Raw genomic sequence first — 20,772 nt, 5'->3', positions numbered from 1 at the left:
ATATTCTTGTGTTTGAGGACATGATTACTCACAGGAAAGCTTATGCTTGGAGAATTTAACAGATTGCAAAATTCTTTCATTTTTGACATGTGGCTAAAACTATGTAAAATGGGTCTGTTTTGCACAAATACCTGAGGAAGTTCATACACAGGCTAAGTACTTTTGTTTTTACAAAATAACATAGCATATGAATCTCTTGAATAATTTTAATCATATAGCAACTGTATCATGATGATACTATTTGATTTAGACATGCAATATTTCATTATTTTTTATCACTTTCAGAGCATTTCTCCATTAAAGAAAATCTTTACATTAACTATCAAATGCAACATCTTCGGCATTGCCTCTGATGCAATTAATTTCCCACTTTAACTTATTCTAAGGAGATAAATTAGAAAACATTTGCAAAAGTCACTGGCAATAGATCCAGCCCATTATGTGTGTTAACACTTCTTTGTCTGGATATACCCTCTGCTTGATATATTCAGCTTCATTTCTGTAGACAGTTTAATTGATAAGACTTTAAACTAAGTATGATATCTGACCATCAAGAATTCTCTCAGACACTAAATCAGGATTAAAAACTATGGAAAAATAAGTAAACTCAGACAAATATATGTCTAAAATCTTACCAGCTATCTTTAATATAGTAAGTGATCAAGAATATCTCTATAATGACATATAAAAAATATTCAAGAATAATACTGTCAAATATCACAAACTAATTATTTGTGGAAAGAAGGCATGGGGGAAGATATAAGAAAATGAAGGATGAAAATACTTTTAGACAGTTTCAGGGAAGTCATCAGCCAGAGTGTCATGGTGGAAGATAAGTCAACTAGCTACAGTGACATCATACTTGTTGGTATAGCAACAGGAATGATCTGACAGTACACAGAACATGTCTGTTCCTAGTCACAGGCAGAAAGAACACGAGAGTAAACAGGGAAAGAAGGCTCACGTATCTTGATTTGCCCTATGGCAGGGCTTAAAATCATCTAACTTGGGGCGATTATTTCAGAGGATAAAGAAAATGACCCTGGAAAGGTAGAGTTCGAATGTTTGATCATAAAACTCTTTATGTTTTTGGTCCCAAGCAGTGGTTTAAATTAAGATTCTGATTTAGGGAACTTGAACTTGGGTTTCAGGCACACCTAGGATTCCTGTTTGATGTGTTTGCTCCACTGCCTAGTGCCATCTACCTGCAGACTCTGAATCCATCAGAGCAGCTCTGACTGTTATAACCCTAGACAAGGCTGCAGATTTGGGTATTGGCACAGGGCTGAAAGTTAAGCACCCAAAAGATCAATCCTGAATGACGACAGGTTTTCCTCTCCTTCTGAAAACTATTTTCAGGAAAAGAAAAAGAGATGACAACGAGCAGGACCACCGAGATGACCCTCATCCAAAGAGGAATAAGAAGGACCAGGCCTCCCAGGACCCTCGCGCTATAGAGGTAGGAGCGATGACCACACAGCTTCTCCAGTTGACTCATTGCCCACTCTGTGGCATTCATTTCCATCTCCATGTTGGCAAGAGAACCCTCCAGACACACTCATGAAAGTCTTCTTTGTGGCTGCAATGCTATTGAGGCAGAGCAGGATTTTAAGTATTGTCATAACCATAGCTTTACTGCACAGCAGGACAGAGACAGGACCCACAGAGATGTTTTCCCAAGCCCAAAATGGAGGATGGGGTTCCAGAAATTCCCTCACCTTGCAAATAGGGAGGGAGAATTGAACCCCACCTTCTATGGTTAGGAAAGACATAAACTTGAAGAACAGAGTGGCGGGCTACTAGCTGCAATGCTCTTCTTGCTTTCTCCCCGAAAAAACAAAAAGCAAAGTGGGGTTGTGTGAAGGGACGTGGGAGAGCTTAGGGATGCTTATGCCGAAGAGCTGGCGTTTCAACTTCCACAGTCTTAACTTTAACACCCAGTAAGGGGTAACACAGCATGGTTTGAATGGAAGCATAAGAGAGGAGGGGGCATTGTAAAGGTTTTCTGGGCTGCTCTCATCAGGCAATGAGTAAGTATGGCTGACTTTTACCTTTCTCAAGCAAGAGATGAAAGACTTGTCAAAGCGTGCCATTCCCCTGGGACAGACACAGGTAGGTTTTGGATAAAATGTACCTAGATCTACCTGAGTCAAGCAAGTAGAGTTCTTGACCCATTGACGTTTCTGCTGCATATGGTCACCTAAATGTGAAAACTGCCTTTATAACCAAGGTTAGCATCTTTCGATGTTTTCATGTAAATCTGCTCCCTGGTTCTAAGGTATGGGATACAGTAGTGCAAACATAAAGACGAAAGCTTCTGTACATGTCTGTCTTCCTGATAGAGAACAATGGCTTCACAGTGTTCTCCTGATAAGGGAGTAAAACAAGAACTGGAGACTCAAGGAGAGCATGTGGATTACTAGTGCAGGTCCCAGGCTTTTACTCTGCTATCCATCACATGGGACCTGATGCTCACGTTCCAAGAAAACAGCAGACAGACAATTGAGAAAAGTGCATTATGGGCCTCACACGTACTCAGGTTAGGCTTCTGTACACCCTTCGTGTGTTCAACTCAGGACTATAGCTCTTTGTGACACCAGTGTTGTAGGCAGGGTAAGAGAAGCTGTCTGCTGGAATGTTTGGTAACCTGTTATATTTCTTTCTGGTGCTAGCAGTTTGTGGGCTGTGGTGGTTGGTTTACCTGACAGCCTGACAGGACTTGCAAGCACCCGAAAAAGAGATCTCTTTTTAATACTCTTTTGAATTCTTTGAAGTTTCTTGGTTACCTTCACGTGCATAGTATGATATTTCTTTATCACCTTCACCTGCAGTCTCTCCCTGCACCTCGTGGATGTAGATGTCCCGTCTGTGGCTGAGCACTCACTGTTGCTCAAGGCCAGCCCTTCCAAACATAACATGTCTCTGCACTGATGACTACTCATTGCAACTAGAAGCTTCTCAAACCAGTGTTGAGAGCAGTGCAGACCTAGGCAAGCAAACATGAATATTTAGAAGGCAGTTTAACCACATGATCATTTAGCAGAATGACAGTAAATCCTCCCCCAGCACTTTGAAGGAAGTATCGGTTCACCAATAATATATTTTGACAATGTTTATAGCACCAGGCATACCCTCATTCATGTGTAACAGGCTTCAGATTCAATCAGGACAAGAATTGGTTAGGTGCAGGAACAGAACTGCAGTCATTACATGAGTGGGCTCATCATGCCTTGCAAGCCCGTATTGTATTGTTCTGGGTCCAGCAATGGGTAAGATCACTTACATCCTTTCCCTCATGACAGCCATCATAACACCTTCTGGGTACTGTGAACAGTAGCCAGCTGGGAGATTTCCAGGTGAGTTCAAGACTGACTTCCCTACGACCTGTAACAAAAGTGTATAGTATCTCAGCCACAGGCGCCTACTGGCTTGTTCTGCTGGGCAACTGATAGCAGTGGCAATTGCCTTTCCAGTTTGGTCACCTCTGAGGCCTGCTGGACAATAGGGAGGTAATCTGTGTGCAGGGCTGAGATTTTTACTTAATGACCTATGGCTTCAGGGAATAACATTGTTCACCCACAGGTAGTATCCTTGTTAAAAATAGTGTGTATGGGGTCTGAAGAGATGGCTCAGATGTTAAGAGTACTGTCTGCTTTTCCAGGAGACATGGGTTCAATTCCCAGCACCACGTGGCAGCTCACACCTGTCTGTAACTCCGGATTCAAGGCATCTGATGTATTCACACAGACGTACTTACCACTACTACTTTCTACTTACTACTTTATGTTCTGGCAATGCTTATGCATTTATGAGCACCCCGTTTATGGCACCTCTCTGGTTGTTCCTATCCTGGGAAGGCCCAGATGTTTGAGTTATTTTCATACCCAAATTCCACAGTATTCCTTCATGCTGTCTATTCACACAGACATACATGGAGGCAAAACTCTAATGAACATAGGATAACATAGATCAACGTTCAGGCAAAACACCAATGGACATAGGATAAATGAAACATTAAAAATTGCATGTACGCTATGAGCTTGGTTGAGCACATGTATTTGTGGCGCCTCGTTTATCATCTAGTGCATTTTACAAAGCTTCTTCATACACCCTGAATTTTCCTTAGCTGTCCACATCCTGTCCTCTCCACTCCCTTCCCCTATTCTCACTTCACTTCTCCACCCACAGTCTGTCCCTCACATTCTCTCATATCATGTCTTCCACCACCTCCTCTTATTTATTGTACTCGGGGTCTAAGGTCGTCATCGGTCCTCATGTAGCTTCTTTCTGCACACTTCATTTTGGTTAACCCTTACACACACCCCTCCTATTCCAATTCCCATCATTCCACAAGCTGCTTGAGCCATTCTGACACCATGATTTCTGCTCTCTACTTTGGTGTTACCAGTATTGTGCTCTTTTCCGTCCTTTGTGCAATCTTCTCCCAACTCGAGGGCCTGTTTCTAGTTTCTTGGGTCCCAAAAGGACTTCAAGGTAAGCACACAAAGCAAAATGGCCCCACATAGGAGCGAAATAGGACCCACAAAGGAGGGAAAAATTGTGGTGTTTGTCCTTTTGGAGGTGGGGTGACCTTACTCAGTATAATTTTTTTCCAGTTCAATTCATTGACTTTCAAATAGTCTTAATGAAGAATGATTTAATGAGGTTGGGGTATGACTGTGCGGTTATCTTAATTGTTAGTGAATGCAGTAAGCCCCAACCCATTGTGAGTGGTGTCACTCCCTGGGCGAGGCATCTAGAATGTATACATGAAGAGGATCTCTGTAAGCAAGAGATCAAGCAAGCAGGGATCCCTGTGCTTAGTCTTTCTCTGCTCTTGACTGCATGTGAGATGCTTTTCAAGTTCCTGCATTGATTTCTTGCAATAAGGGATGAACCCCTGGATCTATAAGCCAAAGCAAACATTCATCTCTGAGTAGCTTTTGGTCAGGGTGTTTTATCACAGCAACAGGAATGAAATAGGGGCCCATGTACCTCACTCTTGACTCCCTTGTACAATGTGGAAGACAGAACATCGTGAGGGAGACATGAGAGGATTCTGAGTCTTTCACTGAGGTGAAGAAATGTCCTTAGTTGTGCTGTGAAACCTAAGCAAAGGGGGTGCCTTCTGAAGTGATCTTAGAAGATACATTCATTGGAAGGGTGTGTATGGGGGTGAGGGAGCTGTGCTAAAGTGGCCTTATAGCTTGTGGACATTTTAAGAACTCTTGACCATGGAGCATGCCAAAGTATGGCGAGCATTCTCATATGCAAGTTCACCTTAGACTCTGGAGTTGTCGATTGACGATAAGCATGTGTTCTACATATGAGGCTTTCTAGTCATCTTTTGTTTGCCTTGTTCAAACTCCACTCACTCCTTTCACACAGAAGAGGTCATATGACTTGTATCAGATGTGGAATTTTTCAGTTACAATGCAGATTAGAACTCAATGTCTGGCCCAATTTTATCTTTTTGTCTTCAGATTGCCTGAATTAAGTCCCTTCCCTGCACCCAGAATTTCCCATTTGAATGTCATTCCTTCCCTTGTTCATTTGCAAAGTGGTAGTAATCCAACAGCCTGCTTTCTTGGGTGCCTTCTGACTCAAGAGTGTACAGTGTTTGGTGGGATCAGTAGAGCAGGGTCTGCCCTTGTAAATGTGAGGAGCTTTTGGGAGTTCATAGTTTAAAGTCTTCAGTGGGCTTTTTATGGCTTGTCAGTTTCGGTTAGTAAACAACATCATGTAATTCCTGGGGTGCAGTGGATATTAAGGGTGAATTTCATTATACTGTTGGGATTCAGATACGAGTATCATTGAGGTATATAGGAACAGAATTGGATGAAAAGCCAGAGTTGAAGATCAGAAATGCTGAATTCAGTTGCTTTTTACCCTAGGAAGCATTATCCAGTTCTATAGCATGCATATTCCTGATCTCTGTTGACCACACTGCTTCTTTGACTCTAAGGAAAACATGCAGATTTTATTAAGGTCTTCCACAAAGTATAAGTTTGCTTTTGCCCATGCGTCTAGGCCACATCATTATTTAGAACCTTTGGAAACTTTAAATGATGAGATCTTCTTCCATAGATTCTTCTGAAATATCCTTTAATTTATGTAGTGCATGGACCTGTAGGGGTGGGCCCAAAACAAGTGTTACAGTGTGTTGAGAGTGCAGAGAAACAAGCATGGGATTTGTGTGGCTGGAGAGACAGGTCAGCAGTTGGAACCAGTAGCTTCTCTCTCAGAATTTGGACATCTATACTGTGGGCTTTTTCTCTACCTGTAACTCCAGCTGAAGAGCATGAATTCCCCTATTGTGACCTGCACAGGCACCTAAGTACTCTTGGTGCACATAGACTACACTCAGGGACACATAAATCAATCCATCTATTTTGTTCTCTTCTTTGTTTGTTTTCAATGCAGAGTTTCACTGTGTAGCCCTGCTTATCCTGGATCTCAGTGTGTAGACCAGCTTGGCATCAGATTCACAGAGATGCAAGTCCCTCTCATTTCCATGTGCTGGGACTAAAGATATGCACCACCCTCCGAGCCAATAAATCTTCTCCTTTTTTCCATAATGGATTGTCCTTCGTACATGGGTGGGCATTCTGAAAATACTTGTCTGGGAGCAGTCAGAACATGCTAAGGGTCTTTCATGTGTCAATTAAATTTTGGAGATCTCGAAATATGTCAGGCATTCTATGTTCCTAGAAATTAACTCACTCTGAAACTGAATTATAGGAAGGTGTAAATATCTCTGCTAGGAATGCTGTTTGGGCTGTCAAAGGGGCAAGCCGATCACACAATAGACAAATTTCCCATTGGTCCTGCATTATAAACATTTCCAAATCAAAAAAATTTCCTCAAGGCCATTCTCACAGCAAGAACATTACAAAGTCCAGGCTTTGTAAGTGGGAGGACAGTTGATTCGATGAATAGCCATTGTGGATGGTGGAAGACCTGCCTAGGGAGCTGAGGGTAGGCTGTCTTTGCCACATTGTAGCATAAGAGCACTCTTCCCAAGGTCTCTTTTCTAGCATTGCAGTTTATTTCTCTAATCTTTGTTTTGAAGCCAGGAGAAACTGAATCTCATAATAGATTTTCATTGCATTGTGGTAGCGCTCTGTTTTTCAGTTACTGACAAAGTGAATCTTTGTTGTGCCTATGAATCACGTGATGTAGATTAGATGGAAAGTGAAGATATCACAAAAGTAGAAGCAATGGTTTCCCATCTCAAACTGTACAAGTATGTGATGGTTTGAGTATGAATAGCCCCAATGGGCTCATATATTCACATGGTCAATCTTCAGTCCTAAATCCACTTGGGAAAAATTAGGAGGTATGTCAGAATGTGTGTGTGGGCTTTGTGGTTTCAAGCCCCATTACATACTCTTCCCATCTCTATTTTTGTCTCTGTCCCTCTCCCCCTTTGTCTCTCCTGCCCTCCCTGCTGGTTGTATGTCAAGCTCTCAGCACCTGTTCCAGCACCGTGTCCTCCGTCCTGCTGCCATGTACTCTGCCCATGGTGGTCATGGGCATTGACTGACCTCTGAAATTGTGCATTTCACATTTATAAGTTGCCTTGGTCATCATTTCTTCACAACAATGGAAAATATCTAAGACAACATTAGTATTTTTCCAACCAATACGTAATGTTGACATTTATTAACTACACTTTATGGTATTCAAAGGACTTGGGAAATATAGGCATCCCATAAGAAATCAAGAACATCATTCTTTTTCTAAAAAGAGAACTAATATTGTCTGAAGATTATGAATAGATGACGTATCATTTAGATTAGTTGAATTTCCTTTGGCATACTTTTTAATTTTTTTTCTTTTATCTTGTGTATTTACATGTTCATCTGTCTGGGTTTTTGTTTTGGCAGCTTCTTGATAGATAACGGGGCTGTCCTGGTGCTCATAAGTAATCCAGACTGTCCTCTAGATCCTCCTTCTTCAGCCTCCTGAGTGCTCGTATTACAGGTGTGTGCTCATGCACCCTGGCAGTTACTTCCCTTATAAAAACTCTTTACTGGTTTCTGGTTGTTAATATCCATGATGCTGAAGTGGTGCAACTACAATGAACATTACTATAATAGTGATGCCACTATGCAGCTGAGAAAAAAATTTATACACCAGCTAGAAATTAGAAACCGAGAGGTTTTCTGTGAGTTCTCACAGGCAGGGTCTCAGGTAACTCAGGTAAACCACAACTTGCCCATGTTACTAAAGACGATCATAACCTCAGCATTCTAATTCTCCACAGTCCACCTCGCTCTATAGGAGTACTGCTCAGCCCATGTAATGCTGATCTGGGCTCAAACCCAGTGCATTCTGTGTGCTAGGCAAGCTCTCCACTGTTGTCACCATACCCCAGGGCCCCTCAGTGTAATATATGCAGTTTTTGTATGATACTATCATCTTCCTGACACAGAGTGCAAAGTAAAATGCTTCCATTTGTGATGATTCCCCTGCCTGTCATTAAACACAAAACAAAACAAGACCACATGAAATAACCAAGAAAGGAAATCAGAGAAACCAGAGTGTGTACTGGGTGTTTTTATCCAATGTGATACATTGCCTGGGTTTGCGTGTTTATAAACAAGCCATATAGTAAAATTGCTACATCTAAATTTTTACATTAGAGGCCTTATAAGGGACATATTTTCTTTGGATTCCTCTTGACCTTTTTCACAAGCATAGCCCTTGAATCCATTGGTAGCTATTTGATAGTTACTCACACACAGATGCATCTGACTTCTGAATTCTGTGTCTCTCATGTACAGTCTTTGAGTGCATGAATCTCATTGCATAAATACTCATTGGATACCTGTAGGTGATATAGTGGACAGAGCAGTTCCACATGACCAGAAAATGATGGCACCTCTTGGTTTCTGTCATTATTACAGCTATCATCGGGAAAGATGACCTTATAGACATAGGATACCAATAGTATTCAACATTTCTGATCTCATAAGGGTCATTGTGATAATCTCCTCCTCCTTTGATACTCTTAAGATTAGAGGCAAGAACTTCATGAGTGTGTGCAAAATGTGTGTTCCTGTACCCAACGAGATGAATCCCAAGTTCCCATGCATGTGAGAAAAGCACTCTACCACTAAGTTTTATCCCTAGTTTACAGAACCCCAGAATATGGCTCTCTGGGTGGGATCCCACATAATATTACCAATATGACAGAGTGCAGCTACTTCAGGAAAGACAATATTGAGAGCAAACTCACCATATGCAAACTATACAAAATGCACTATTGGGGACAAATCTGTGTTAATCATCAGAAATGCTGGATGATGGCCTACAGTTGTAATTAACAAATATTAAAATCATTTCAAACTACATGTGGAATCTTGCTTCTGTTGTTAAAAGGTGTGCGGATATGTCCACTTTCCAGGATAGGTATGGAAAGATCCTGTTATTGGTATGTATACACATGTGCACATGTGAATGTATGTATAAGTAGAGCTTTCCTCGTCATTTCTTTGCCACACTGTGACTTGTGCTTGCATTCCTTCTTACCTGTTTATCCCTATCACATTCTGAAGCATTGATTGGTGCTTTATCCTGGCTATTGGAATCTTCCTTCCCTGGTTCAGGTATTTCAAATGCATGGTGCCACAGGGTCAGAGGATATATGAAGGGTTTTGGAGCGAGAAAACCTGTATTTGAACCCTCTATACATTCCCAAAGACTCGCCTTTGGGTTTGTAAAATATCTTTTTCCTGTTCTGTCAAATGGTGGCCATTAACCCTAGTTTGTGTGATAGCGCTGCTGTCAGGAGGGAAGGAGCTACCCAAGCGTTTGCACTTCATAGAATGTGGATCCTTTTGTAAAGCGTGATGCCAGTATTCTTCAAGCTGAACAGGAAATAAGGACAGTATTATAACAGCCATCCTTTTTTTGTCTTTCTCCTTCCAGTTGTCAAGCAGTGCTAATGAAAGAAACCACAGCAGCATCAATATCCCAGTACGAGGAAGTGTACCAGAAAGCAGCTTAAACCAGAACAATGCTGAACTGTACTCCAATGTCCCCGAGATCGCACCTGAAGGCTATGCACTGAGCCAAGGCCAAGGTCCTTACTACAACATTAACCAGATCTTGAAGGAAGCCCATTTCTACAGCCTACAGCAGAGAGGACAATCACCGATGTGATGACCTGGGTGCTCCTCCTCCCTTGTTTATAAAAAGCAATGACATTCCCACGAAGCAGTCTTGGCTTTTGTCTGTATTTTCAGTAAGAGTCAATGGGCATTTGTACTCTTGCTGATTTGCCCCACCACTGAGATTTCAGAGGGTCATTCGTGACAGTTTGATGTGTTTTTTGTCAAGTCTGGTGTCCAATTCATGTTTAAATAGCAGCATGAGGATTTCTCCTGATACTGAATGGCTTGTTTGTCCCATTCATGTTGGGTTCCAAGTTACTCATTTAGTGTCTCCAGGTTAAATGTCCTTGTACAATGTGACCCCTCCTTCTGAGAAGCTAAGGCCCATAAAAGAATGTGTACTTTCCCTTAAAACATGAAAGAACAAACAACAGCAACAAATAAGCCAACACCAAAGCGGTAATGAGCATTGATTAGAGGGAGAATGGGGCTTGTTCTCATTCTGAAATGATTGACAGGGCAGCTCCTCAGAAGGGAGATTTTCTACCTATAATGGTGCAAATGCCAGCCTCTGCAGTTGTGAACGTGAAGCCTGGGTCTGGTAAATGCACTCTACATTCTGAGTGAGAAGGCTTCTTCCCCAATGCCCCTTTGTGTTCCCGTCAGACTTTGTGGAGAGCACTTGTAATTTTTTCAGAAATTAAGTGCAAAATCTAGATATGAACAGCTTGTGTATTGTTTCTTACAGTTCCATTCATGATGTGTAATGTTGATAAAGTCTAAGCTACTGCACACAATATCTGACTAAAGAGCTGTTGGAAAGCTGGGTGGGATGATTGTTCCTTAGGGCATCTCACACCATCAAAATCAGTGCAGTTGTTTGGGGCGGGGTGGGCCAGTGGAACAGTGCCTGCTCAGCCTGTGGCAGACCCCAGGAATGGTAAAACCATCAGCACAATTAATGCAGCTTTATGATGAGTGAACTGAGGTGTCATTACAAGAAACAGACAATGCCACTTAGTGATGGACCTGTCCCCGTGAATAGTCACATTGAGCAGCCAACCAGCCTGTGCAGGGACTCCCTTCCTTAATGCCCAAGCTTTCTCAATGATCAGGTCAGTGATCAAGGAACCAGAAGGCATCAATTCCATCTGCCCTGTAGTCATGAGGGTTACGCAGTTTTCGCATTTATGGAGAAGAGTTTTGGTCTGTTTGCTAAGGAAGCTCTCTATAAAGGGAACCACATGCCATGCAAATGTATATGTGTTAATGGCTAATGTTTCCCAAGTGGGAGAAGCAGGTCTTCAAGAGAAGGCGTTTATGTTCTTGGCTGTGGACAGTGAATAGACACTCGGATAACAATTTCTCTTTAAGAGTGAGGCAAACAGCCAAATAATAAAAAAGAGAAGGAATCTGCAGTCTGAAACTGCATGCCTGCAGCACAATTCAGGAGCACCTAAGCAGATCAGTGCAGGGTGAGATCTATGGAGGGCTGCCCACCTGGGTTTGAACCACTATCAGTCATGCAGACAAGATACCTTGGGGGAAGGTGCTTTTCACCTAGTCTGACAATCTGGGTACCATCCCTTGCAGTCCCGTGATGGAAAGAGAACAGACTCTACCCTCTTAAAACTCTCTCATCTCACATTTGACCAGAGCTGGCCCGGAATTCTATGTATACCAGGCTGTCCTGGAACACAAGCAGGTCAGGTTGCTTCTGCCTCCTGTTTGCTAGGTTCGATTGCTTGTCCCATCATGGCTGGCCTTTCTTAAACATTTATATTTGTTTGTAAAGTCAGAGTCTTCCTATGTGAGCTAGCCTGAACTGGAATGACTGTGCACATCCAGCTGCACCCTAACTCCTGCAAATCTGCCTCCTCCAATAGTCTGAATCCTTCGTTCTGGTAAATACATTGTGCCATCCCCTTACTGTCTTTTGCAAGTCATTTAGCTGTTTATCAGCAGCCCATGTCCTAAGAGCTCCCAAGTCTTTATTGAAACAGTGTAAGCCTGCCCTCCATAACCATCTCTCCTGTAATGTAAAGTATTTTCTAGGACTGGTTAGAGAGAGAAGTGACCCTTTTCTACTTGAGTTTAGTACCTACAGAAAGGGAAGAATATTTTGCCAAAGGTGATACGGGGCTTGTGTTCAGAGAGTAAGGACTTAACTGACCTTCAGAACAACCCAGTATGGGCTCCAATGCCAGTGAGTTCCTCCCAACACCCCTGGAGGCAGACATAGGTTGAGGTTGCAAGTTACAGGCAGGGAGGAAAACTTGCTGCCAATTCATCCACGTCTGCAGTCAGATCCTGAAGAATGTGACAGGAATCCATAAGACACACAACTGGAGAGTAAACACCAGTGCTGAAAACCAGGTCTCTTCAACTTAGTACAAGCTCCCATTGCATTAATGCAAGTGGGCTGTTTTAGGAAAGGTTGGTTGATTCTAGAAGCTTCTAGTGCTGTCCAGTCATTGCATTGTGCAACTCGTCATTATTTAAGCAATCTGATGCCATGATGACCATATTCAGTGGAGCTGAGACCAAGGAACAGTATCTCTCTTTTTTCCTCCCTTCCACCTCTCTGCTTCTCTGTCTCTTCCCCACTCTCTGCTCTCTCTCTCTCTCTCTCTCTCTCTCTCTCTCTCTCTCTCTCTCTCTCTCTCTCTCTCTCCCTCTCTCTCCCCCCTCTACTCCCCAGTTTTATCCCCACCTCTACAGCACAACACCCATGACTACCTTCCCTGCCCCCTGACCCATCTATTATGTTTCCCACAGATCTGACCCTTTTAACCTCACTCCCTATACTTGATCCTTTAGTCTACAGCACATCTCAGGCAGGCACTGCTGATAACCTGAGACAACTCCTCCCTGCCTAACAAGTACAATGAAGGCAGATAAACACCCCAACTCCTGTTCCTAGGATCTGATCCCACCAGGCTCATCCCCAGCTTTGTAGCTGGACACATGCTGTGGTCCCCTCTCCTCTCTCACCTTATCCCCAAAGCATTTTAAAGAACTCGTCCTCCAACCCTCCTTCCCCAAATGCATCCCCATATCCCAGTCTCTAACACCAGCAGGCATTACATGTCAACACACCCATTGAAAAGTCCAGCAAATCAGGCACCACTCAGCCATCCCATCACCTTCTCTGGAAATCAGAGAGGAAACAAAACACCCATCCATTGAAGACGAGATCAGATATCCATATCTAGAATTACAATCTTTCCAATCCCAGATTTCCAGAGGCCTATATAAAAACACAATCAATAACAGCCACAGAAAGGAGTCTGTGCTAGAGCCCAGCTATCCCAGCATAGCAGGCCCTGAATATCCCAACAGAGCTGAAGCACAGGAAAAGACCTTAAAACATCAGGTGTAATTATTAAAGAGATCCTAATAAAGGAAATAAAGAAATCCCTTAAAGAATCCGGGGAAGCACAAACAACAATGTAAGGAAATGAATAAAACTGGTCAAGACCTGAAATTAGAAACAGAATCGAGAAAGAAAACCTAAACTTGGGGAATTTTGCAAATGTATATTTAAGGGACCATACAATAATCAAAGCAATAAATGTACATAAGAAAGAGATAATACTAAAAGGTAAAAGGGAAAGTGACCAAGTAACATATAAGGGTAGACCTGTAGGAATTTTACCAGACATCTCAACAGAGACTCCACAAGCTGAAGAAACCACGGGTGCCAGCTCAGAGAAACCTTCAACCACCATCAAAAAAGACACTGCAACATTTCATTATAAAGTAAAATTTTAACAATACCTACAAATACAGCCCTACAAAGGGAGCTAGAAGAAAGCCTCTAATACGAGGAGGCTAACTACTGGCTAGCCCATGAAGGCACAGGGAGTAACTAATCTCACTCCAGAAAAATGAAAAGAAGGAACAAACACATAAACACACATCTTAAACCAAAATGGACTTAATAGATATTTACAGACCATTTTACCAAAACACAACAATATATCTTCATCTCAGAACCTCATGGAACTTTCTCCAAAACTGACCGCATCCTCAATCAGAAAGCAAGTCTGAACAGATACAAGAAAAGTGAAACAACTCCATGCATCCTATAAGACCACCACAGGTTAAAGCTGAACATCAGGAATAACACAAAGCCTACAGACTCACGGAAACAGAATATCAGAACTAATGAATGAAAATGCATCATGCCTGAAATTCACAAAGAAATTAAAGACATTCTAAACTCAATAAAGGTAATGCACAGCATCCCCAAACTTACGACACACAACGGAAGTGGGGCTAAGAGGAAATTTCATAACACTAGGTGCCTACATGAAAAAAACGGGGAGGGGGCAGTCCACATACTAGCCACTTAACAGCACACCAGAAATCTCTAGAACAAAAGAAGTAAGCACACCCAAGAGGAGCAGCTGGCAATAAATAATCAAACTGAGGGCACAACCAATAAAATAGAAACAAAGAGAAAATAGATATAATAAACATCGTTGGTTCATTAAAAATTCAACAAGATAGACAAACATTTATGCAAACTAACTAAATGGAAAAGATAGATGATCCAAATTATCAAAATCAGAAATGAAAAAATTTCAAAACAGCACACACTTAGGAAATGCAGAGAATCATAAGTACATATTTTAAAAACCTGTATGCCACCAAATTGTAAACTATAAAAGAAATGGATAATTTTCTCAATAGGTACTACTAACCAAAGGTAAATATATCAAAGTCAGATAAACAATATTTGTAGCCCTGTAATGCCTAGGGAATTAGAAGCAATCATAAAAGAAAACTTTCCCAACCTAAAGAAAGACAGGCTCACAGAACCCTAAAGAGACTCAGGAAGTACAGTCCCTTTTATACATAATAATCAAAACACTAATATATAGAATAGAAAAGAATATTAAGAACAACAAATGTTAAAGTCCAAGTCACATATAAAGACAGACTTATCAAAATTATACCCTTCTTTTTAATGGTGATTCTGAAAACAAGAACAACCTTGACAGACGTTTTACATATTCTAAGAGACCATGGATAGCAGCCTAGACTATTATAAATAGCAAAGTTTTAAATCACCGCAGATGGAGAAAACAAGCTATTCCATGATAAACCACATTTTCAATACCTACTCACAAATACAGCCCTACAGAAAGTACTAGAAGGAAAAATAAAACCCAAGAAAGTTAGCTACAACCGTAAAAACATGGGAAATAGGCAATCTCAACCCAAAGAAACACACACACACCATGGACCCACAGTAACACCACCACCAAAACCATAAAGGTAACATGAATTATCAATCACAGATAACTGATATCTGTTGACAGCAATGGACTCAGTTCTTGGGACCATAATCTATCCCTGGTGCATGAGCTGGCTTTTTGGAGCCCACTCCCTATGGGGGGATGCCTTGTTCAGGCTTGATGTCAGAGGGATAGCCTTAATCCTGCCTTAACTTCATGTAACAGGCTTCCTTGACTTCCCCTGGGTGGCCTTACACTTTCTGCGATGCCTATGGGGGTTAGGGGTTTGGAAGTGAAAGGGAATGGGAGGAGGATAGGGAGGGGCAACTGTGGTTGGTATGTAAAATGAATAAAAAAAAGTTTAAAACTTTAACACAGATGGGAGGGACTTGATCCTGCCCCAATATAATGTGCCAGATTTTGTCAACTCCTCATGGGAGCCCTCATCTGTTGCTAGGAGTGAATGGGACATGGAATAAGGGGTAATGTCAGGAGCAAGGGGCGGTGTGGGAGGGAGAAATTTGGTTGGAAAATGAAATTTTTTTTTAAAAAATGGATTTTTTTTGAAAGAAATTTGGAGAAATCTCACACTAATGACTTAATAGTACACCTGAAAGCTCTAGATAAAAAAGAATCAAAGTAACCCATGAGGAATAGATGGCAGGAAATAATCAAATTGAGGGCTGAAATCAATAAAGTAGAAAGAAAAAGAATATTACAAAGAATCAATAAAACAAAGAGTGAGTTTTTTAAAAGTAAATCAACTAGATAGACAAACCCTCATCCTAACTAACCAAAATGCAGAGAAAATATCCAAATTAACAAAAGTGACATAAAAGTAGACACTGAGGAAATTCAGTGAATCATTAGGCCATACTTAGAAAACCTGTACTCCATAAAATTGGAAAATCTAAAAGAAAAGGAAAAATTTGGGATAAGTACCACATACCAAAATTAAACCAAGACCAAATAAACAATTTAAGGATGCCTATAACCCCTAATGAAAGAGAAGCAGCCATTGAAATTCCCCCCTGAGGGAAAAAAAAAAAAACAGGGCTAGATGGTTTCAGCAAAGGAATTTACCAGAATTTCAAAGAAGAACTAACAACAATATTTCTCAAAAAGTTTCAAATAGTAGAAAGGGAAAAAACATTGCTAAATTCTTTTTATGTGGCCACAGCTACCCTGATACCCAAATCACAGAAAGATGCTACAAAGAAAAGGTATTATGCACCAATCTTCCTCATGAACACCGAGGCAAATATAATAAAATATTGGCAACCAGAATCCAAGAACACCTAAAAAAAAACCCACATTCACTATAATCAAGTAGGCTTCATCCCAGAGATGCAGGGAAGGTTCAACAGATAAAACTCTCTCAAGATTGTCCACCATATAAAAGTAGTGAATGGGGTTAGGTAGAAAGCAGGGGAAAGGAAGAGAGGAAAGAAGAAGCAGAAACTGTGGTTTGTATGTCAAATAAATGAAAAAAATTAATAAAACCCCCATGAATGGCAGCTCATGTGGTGGAGAATATGGAGCAAGAGGAACTCACCTCTATTACTGATAGGAGTGTACACTTCCACATCCACTATTGAAACCAATGTGCCAGTTCCTCAGAAAACTGGAACTCAACCTACATCAAGAACTTGCTATAACATTGTTGAGCATACACCCAAAGGATTCTTCTTTCTGCCTCGGGGAAGCTTTCCTCAACCATGTTCATTGTTGTTATATTCATAATAGCCAGAAATTGGAACTAAGGTAGATATCTGTTCAAAAAAGAATGGATAATAAAAATAAGGTACAATGGAACATTACTCAGCTTTTTAAAGACATGACATTGTAGTGATGAGGCAAGCAGGCCTGCTTTTCATCCCGCCTGACTCCGACATGGCTAGCTTTGCCTGGAATAATTACACGAAAACTGTATTGATTTAACACTGCCTGGCCCATTAGCTCTAGCCTTTTACTGGCTAACTCTCACATCTTGATTAACCCATTTCTATTAATGTGTGTAGCACCACGAGTTGGTGGCTTACCTGGAATATTCTAACCTAAATCCATCTTGGTCCGGAGCTCATGGCGTCTGCCTGACTCTGCTTTCTTTCTCCCACAATTCTGTTCGGTCTACTCCACCAACATAAGTTCTGTCCTAACAAAATGCCAAGGCAGTTTATTTATTAACCAATGAAATTAACACATAGACAGAAGACTCACCTACATCATTCCCCCTTTTTCTGTTTAAGCAAAAAGAAAGGCTTTCACTTTAACATAGTAAAATTACATATAACAAAACAGTTATCAAGCAAGAATTACAGTTACAATATTTGTATCTACTGTATCTTTTAACATAACTAAGGAAAACTAAAAATATGGCTATCTATTCTTCAATGCTATCAAAGACTCCAGAAGGATATAATTTTACCTAATTAAACAAGAAATAAGCAACTTCTAAAATTCTAAAATGATAGAGACATCTTTCTGCCGGTACAATCAACCAAAGTTCTTTTGTACTGTTGGGGCATCCATCTTCAGCCTACAGGCCCATAGTATCCAGCAGACATTTCCATGAAGCAGGAAAATTCAAAGACAGCTCAGTCACTTTTTTCCATGTCCTGCAGAATGTTTCACAGACTCTTTCATGAATCAGGAACCCTGAAGACCATCTCACCTTTAGGCAAGTTCAGCAGTCCTCTCTCTATGGGTTCTTTGTGTCCAGTTTATGCAACAGTCCAGGCAAGAGCAATTTCTTGCCCAAATGGCTAACCAACTCCATAAGGAGCCACTTTTATGCCCATCTTTTTCTTGAAGTAGATTGGTGCTGTCAGGAGCAGACATGTCTCATTGTCATGAAAATCCCTAGGTTATTAAAATATTTAAAATGCAATATTCTGTAGCCTTTGAAAGATATGAAGAATGCCTATCTGAAATATATCTATGCAATCTAGAAAATCTAACTAACATGACTACAAGCTTGACTATTATTGATGATTATCCTCTAACAACCTATATTTCTTAATTATATATTAGTTTTAAATGAACTACACAATCAAAATACCTTAATCAAGATCAGAAATACATATACATACAACAAAATTGACCTTAAATTTATATCAACAAAGCAAAATTATACCAATGTAAATTATTCATATCTATATTATATCCCCCTTTAAATGTAAAAGAACATTTATAAACAATATTTGGGAGTATGGATGTAGTTATTTCTCTCCAAACTGATTTGTGCTGAATGGGGGAGCTGTTAATCAGATCTTTCATGGTGTAACCTGTGTACCAGGTTCATCTCAGTTGGAAGTTGAGTGAAGCAATTTTTTGAGGGTGTTCACAGCAACCTTTCAGGAGGGCATGGTCTATCATACCCTATTGGAACAGAAGCAATTGACAGGGTCTCATCCTCTGTGAAAACAAAAGAAGAACCTCCTTTCCAAAGCATGATATCCTTAGATCCACATTCTGAAGTCAAGATACCTTTAGAACATATATGCAGGTTGAGCTTAGCAGCCCATTTAATGAAATGTTTTTTTCTACTTAGCTCCTTCACAGTCAAAAGTTTTAAAGAAAACACAATAAAATACATAACCAGATCCTCTGTGAATTTTCCATTTTTACGTGGCTTTTTTTACTTCTTTTAATCTATAATTATCTGTATTCTGTCTCTTTAAAGACTTTACCCTTTTTTTTAGGCATTAACTTTATTTTCTATACTCTTTCTTCTCTCTCCCAAGCCTACTTTATGTTTAACACTATGACCTCTTTAAAGGTCTTTTATGTCTGAACGTATCCTATTGCATAGTCTGTTTTCTAAGCTGTGACATTCCTAGGTCAAAAACAGGTACTGTGGGCTTGCCCCGCCCAGTTTAACATGGTGATCCCACTTGTGCCCCTGAGCCTTACACATTGCTTCGCTAACATGGTGAAGCTTCTTGTGCCTCTGAGCCACAGCACGAAATGATTCCCTTTTAGGCACACAGCAAGTCTAGTCGCCATCAAACAAATCGTAGCACTTTACTTCAAATGCTCCATTAAAAAGCTCTGTCTCCTGCAGGAGCCAGACAGATCGCGATGGGGGCATGGCCCAGAAACTGGTATTTTAAAACCACCACTTTCTAGTAGACCTGATCCCGCTGCCTACGCAAGCAGGAAGAGCTGAGCCAAGGGCATGGTTTCAGCTATTTTATTCCCAAACCCAAGTGGGCACACACACGTCTGGGCTCAGAAATGCACCATAGTCAGAGTTTGAACCAGCGGCAGGGCCCAGGAAGCCGCGTTTTAAGATGGTGTGGCTATTGTTCTGTTGCTTTTGCTGAATCAGGAAATCTCTCTATAGCACGCCCTAGCAAACAGCAAAAAGCTGTGGTAAACTCTGTTTTTTTTCCTGTGTTTAAAATTAAGCTTTCTCAGGTTTTACATGGAGTTCGTTACCACATCGGAGCACCACTCTGTAGTGATGAAGCGAGCAGGCCTGCTTTTCTTCCTGCCTGGCTCCCACATGGCTAGCTTAACCCTGGAATAATTACATGGAAGCTGTATTCATTTAAACACTGCCTGGCTCATTAGCTCCATCCTCTTACTGGCTAACTCTCACATCTTGATTACCCCATTTCTATTAATGTGTATGACACCTCGAGTTGGTGGGTTTCCAGGAAGATTCTAACCTATGTCCATCTTGGGCCAGAGCTCATGGCATCTGCCTGACTCTGCTTTCTTTCTCCCACAATTCTGTTTGATCTACTCCGCCTACCTAAGTTCTGCCCTATCAAAAAGCCAAGGCAGTTTCTTTATTAACCAATGAAATTAACACATAGACAGAAGACCCACTACATCATCATATCATCACTGAGGAAATCCATCCCAAAGGTCCGCCCTTTTGTCTGTGAGATGCTTGGCCCACCAAGAGTCCTGGCTCCTATACTGAGGAGATCCATTCAGAGGGATAAGTGTGTGCCTACCCGGCTGGCTGGTCCAGGAATGGAGTACAGGGACCCTCCATCTCCTGCTGCAGGGGTTTCTTTGTTACACATGACCCTGCCTTCCCCAAGCCTGCCTTATTGTCTGTGATGTCCTTGGCCCAGAAAAAGTTTCTGCTCCTGTACTGAGGAAATCCATCCAGAGGGGTAAGTGTTTGCCTGCCCAGCCTGCCAGTCTGGGAAGGGAATACAGGTCCCCTCCAATTCCTGCTGCAGGGGCTTCTTCCACATGACCCTGCCTCACCCAAGCCTGTCCTACTGTCTGAGAGGTCCTTAAACCAGGAATAGTTCCTGCACATGCACTGAGTAGATGCATCCAGACAGTACTCCTTTCTGTCGACAGGCTCCTTAGTACAGCCAGCTCCAGTGCTGACAGGTCCTAAAAGAGGGCAGACCAAGAAAATTGTCCAAGTACAC

At 41.3% G+C, this 20,772-nt stretch overlaps 1 protein-coding gene across 1 annotated transcript; it reads left to right on the top strand.

Moving 5' to 3' along the window:
• Positions 1 to 1,318: 1,318 nt before the first annotated feature.
• LOC126494805 (protein FAM104A-like) lies at positions 1,319 to 10,170 on the top strand. The gene is made up of 2 exons (XM_050132220.1): positions 1,319 to 1,459; positions 9,937 to 10,170. Exons 1-2 carry the CDS (start codon positions 1,319 to 1,321, stop codon positions 10,168 to 10,170), a joined length of 375 nt encoding a protein of 124 aa, XP_049988177.1.
• The last annotated feature ends 10,602 nt before the right edge of the window (positions 10,171 to 20,772 follow it).

The sequence above is a fragment of the Alexandromys fortis genome, unplaced genomic scaffold, assembly GCF_014885135.2.
Source record: "Alexandromys fortis isolate MF-2015 unplaced genomic scaffold, M_Fortis_MF-2015_v1.1 scaffold_403, whole genome shotgun sequence".
NCBI lineage: Eukaryota > Metazoa > Chordata > Mammalia > Rodentia > Cricetidae > Alexandromys > Alexandromys fortis.
This window is presented reverse-complemented; position numbering and strand designations above follow the sequence as displayed.